The following is a 3,209-nucleotide window of genomic DNA, read 5'->3' as shown; positions in this document are numbered from 1 at the left end:
ATTAAATCAGACCCGAGACCTGGATTTCACCATGTCCAGAATGGGATGCATTTTTTTTTCTTCTCCTGGTCATTTACACCAGACTCTTAACATTATTGTTTTTCCTCTTTTTAAACATCAGTACAACCAGCTGGTTCCCTGTTAAAACTACATGGTTTTACACCAAGTCACTCACAAAAGTTTTCGTTTTAGGTCAGACTTCCCTGCAACATCAACAATAGAGAACAACAACAAAAATCAGAATCTGCAGGTGCCTTGAGAAGGAGGAGTCTACAGGGTAGAAGCCAAAGGCTCCTTTAAAACTGTTTATATATGTATATGTATATATATATATATATATATATTTTTTCATCCCCTTCTCTACTTAGAAAGACAGATCACCAAGGCCCAGTTCTTTAGGGGCACAGACAGTTGTTTGAGACTGCACTCTTGGGGCCTGAAGTGTGGTGGCTACTTTTTCCTCCCAACTTTTCCAAAGTCTCCAGGCAGCCTCTCTTCTCTCTGGTCCTTCTCCCGCTGGCCAGAGCTAGCAGGGCCTGCAAACCTTCTTCTTAGGAGGAGTTCATAATAGGCCTGGAGTACACTCCTTGGTAGTAGGAGGTGTCTGCAGCCAGGGGCGAGGCATCCAGGCCCGCTTTGTTCGTGACTGGGCCCATGGCCAAGCTGCCTGGCATGGGGGAGCCATAGCCCCCAGGGTAGTGCATGACTTGTTCATAGGCCTTGAGGTCCATTTTGTGGGGCTGATGGTGGTGGTGGCTGTGGTGGTGTTGTTGCTCAGAGGACATGAGGTTGTTGATAGAGAAGGGGTGGTTGAAGGCGTAATGGTGCTCCGGCTTCAGGTGGGCCTCGGGTGGTAGGCCTGGGTGGTGAGGTGGGCCCAGCAGGTGGGCTGCAGCCTGCTGCTGCTGCCCTGGCGAGGGCGCTGGCTCCGGGGGACTCAGCGCGGAGGCGGGTGTCCCCTTCAGCTCTCCCAGGCCTCCTCGTTTGTGCTCCTGACAAGGGGAAGAGCTTGAATGGGGGGACTCGGTGCCCGCCGGAGTCTCAGAGGCCGAGCCCGCGGCCTCCCCGAGCTGAGCCTGCGAGGCCTGAGTCCCAGCAGCGGTCTTCTTGCCTCCGCCCCCGCCCGCCCCCGCGGCTTCCTTCAGTGCCAGCTGCTTCTCACACTTGAAGCGCTTCTGGCGGCGCAGGTAGCAACCATTCTCGAACATGTTGCCCGAGTCGGGGTGCAGGGTCCAGAAGGAGCCCTTGCCAGGCTTGTCTGGCGAGCGGGGCACCTTGAGAAAGCAGTCGTTGAAGGAGAGCGAGTGTCGGATGGAGTTCTGCCAGCGCTGCTGGTTCTGTCGGTAGAAAGGGAAGAGGTCCATGATCCACTGGTAGATTTCGCTCAGCGTCAGCATCTTGTTGGGGCTCTGCTGAATGGCCATGGTGATGAGCGAGATGTACGAGTAGGGAGGCTTGGCGTGGGTGTAGCTACGCCGGTATGTCTTGGGGTCCCGTGCGCGGCTCAGGCCCGCCTGCCCGTACATGGGGCTCATTGAGTTCATATTGGCATAAGGAGCAAGGCCACCCATGGCCCCAGCCGCCTGTCCCCCAAGTGGGCTCAGGCTCGGGCTCAGGTGCGGTCCCATGCCTGCCACGCCGGCCGCACCAGCGGAGCCGCTCATGCCCGCCATGGCGCCCGCGCCCGGAGACATGCCAGCTAGGGATGGGCTCATTCCAGCGCCCACATACGATGACATGTTCATGGAGCCCGCGCTCATGTTGCCGGAACCGCTGCCCATAGCGGCCGCGGACATGCTCATGTAAGTGTTCATGCCGTTCATTCCCAGGCCGGCGTTCATGTTGCTCACGGAAGAGTAGCCCTACGGACAGAGCCCGGGGAGGAGACAGGTTAGCACCTAGGCTGAGCGTGCCAGACCCTCCCACCCACCAGTTGGACCCAGTCCTCCGCCTTCCTGGAGGCTGCTGGGAATCTCTTTCTTTCCCTGGGTCCCCAGTCCACTAACACCAAGTCCTCTGTGCCTCAAAGCGAGCCGCACCGGTGGTCGCCCTAGGAGAGGTGACTAGGTGACTAGTGGGCTGCAGTTCTAGGCTTGTGGCTCGTTCCTTGCCCAGACTCGAGGACATCGATGCCCGGGACCACTACTATGTCAGGCACCGCAAATGTATTTTACTCTCTTGGGCTCCCCAAATCCTCTGGATTACTGAGTAAGCACTAAGGCTGGATATATATATATATATATATTTACTCTCTTGGGCTCCCCAAATCCTCTGGATTACTGAGTAAGCACTAAGGCTGGAAATCTCCGTTGCAATCCCTGGTCGCCAAAAGCCACCTTTGGAAAGTCACTGGGGCAGTCTCAAGTGGAAAGAGTCTCAATGTCCCTATTCTGGATCTTCATACCGGGACCCCACTCCTCAGTCACAGGGGAGTGAAGCGCTGTGCCTGCGCAGAGTCTGCGGGGTAGTTGGAGTCATTGCGTGGAGGGATAGGGAAGGGACCGCCAACTCGGCTAGGAACTGTTAGTGTCCCGGCTCAACTTTCTTTCTCTTTGTCCACTCGTCTTTGACTTTTTGCCTGCACCTCTGTCCCCAACTCCTACCCACCTTCTCTTCTTCAGCTCCCCACCCCCTCGCCAGCCGACCTCCCACCCCTCCCCAGCCGCGCGCTGCCAAACATAACTCTGTTAGGATAGTGCGTGGCTCGGCCACGAAGAGGATTTGGAGGCGCCGCAAGTCAATATTTGATCACAAAGTTAATATTATCTCAAGGCTAACAGTGTGTCGTATAAAAAAGAGACCCATTTGAGTCGAAGGAGGGCGGAAAAGGCGGCTGTCCAGGAAGGCTAGAGGTGGGGGGGGGAGGGACGGGTGCCCGTGAAGGGAGCGTTCGGAGGCTGGGGACGCGAAGATACCTACCACCCCCACTTTCCCCGGCGAAGGCAAGCGCTTACCTCCGGCTCTGCATAGTAGCTGCTCCAGTCGGATGGCTCGTGCCCTTCCATCTTCACGGCTCCCAGCATACTGGAAGCCGAGTGCATGGCGGTTTAAAATTTAACAGCCACAACAAACGACCAGCAATCAGCCCCCACCCCCACCCTCTTTAAAAAAAAAAAAGTCAGCTAAGGCACCGTCCCCTCCCTCCCGCCCTCTCTCGCTCTCTCTCTCTCTCTCTCTCTCTCTCTCTCTCTCTCTCTCTCTCTCTCTCT

General features: G+C 56.3%; 1 protein-coding gene across 2 annotated transcripts in view; it reads right to left on the bottom strand.

The window, feature by feature from the left end:
* Window positions 1-370: 370 nt before the first annotated feature.
* The window catches only part of Foxa2 (forkhead box A2), a 3,838-nt gene continuing 999 nt past the window's right edge, over window positions 371-3,209 (bottom strand). The window contains exons 2-3 of one of the 2 annotated variants that reach the window (XM_005365485.3): window positions 2,955-3,024; window positions 371-1,862 (exon numbers count right to left, since the gene is read on the bottom strand). In XM_005365485.3, the coding sequence (XP_005365542.1) occupies window positions 552-1,862; window positions 2,955-3,023 (1,380 nt within the window). In that variant the 5' untranslated portion in view covers window position 3,024 and the 3' untranslated portion in view covers window positions 371-551. Of the gene's footprint in view, window positions 1,863-2,954; window positions 3,042-3,209 lie in introns of those variants that run through there. The other variant, XM_005365484.3, reaches the window with a different exon arrangement.

The sequence above is a fragment of the Microtus ochrogaster genome, unplaced genomic scaffold (assembly GCF_000317375.1).
Source record: "Microtus ochrogaster isolate Prairie Vole_2 unplaced genomic scaffold, MicOch1.0 UNK3, whole genome shotgun sequence".
Classification (NCBI taxonomy): Eukaryota; Metazoa; Chordata; class Mammalia; order Rodentia; family Cricetidae; genus Microtus; species Microtus ochrogaster.
This window is presented reverse-complemented; position numbering and strand designations above follow the sequence as displayed.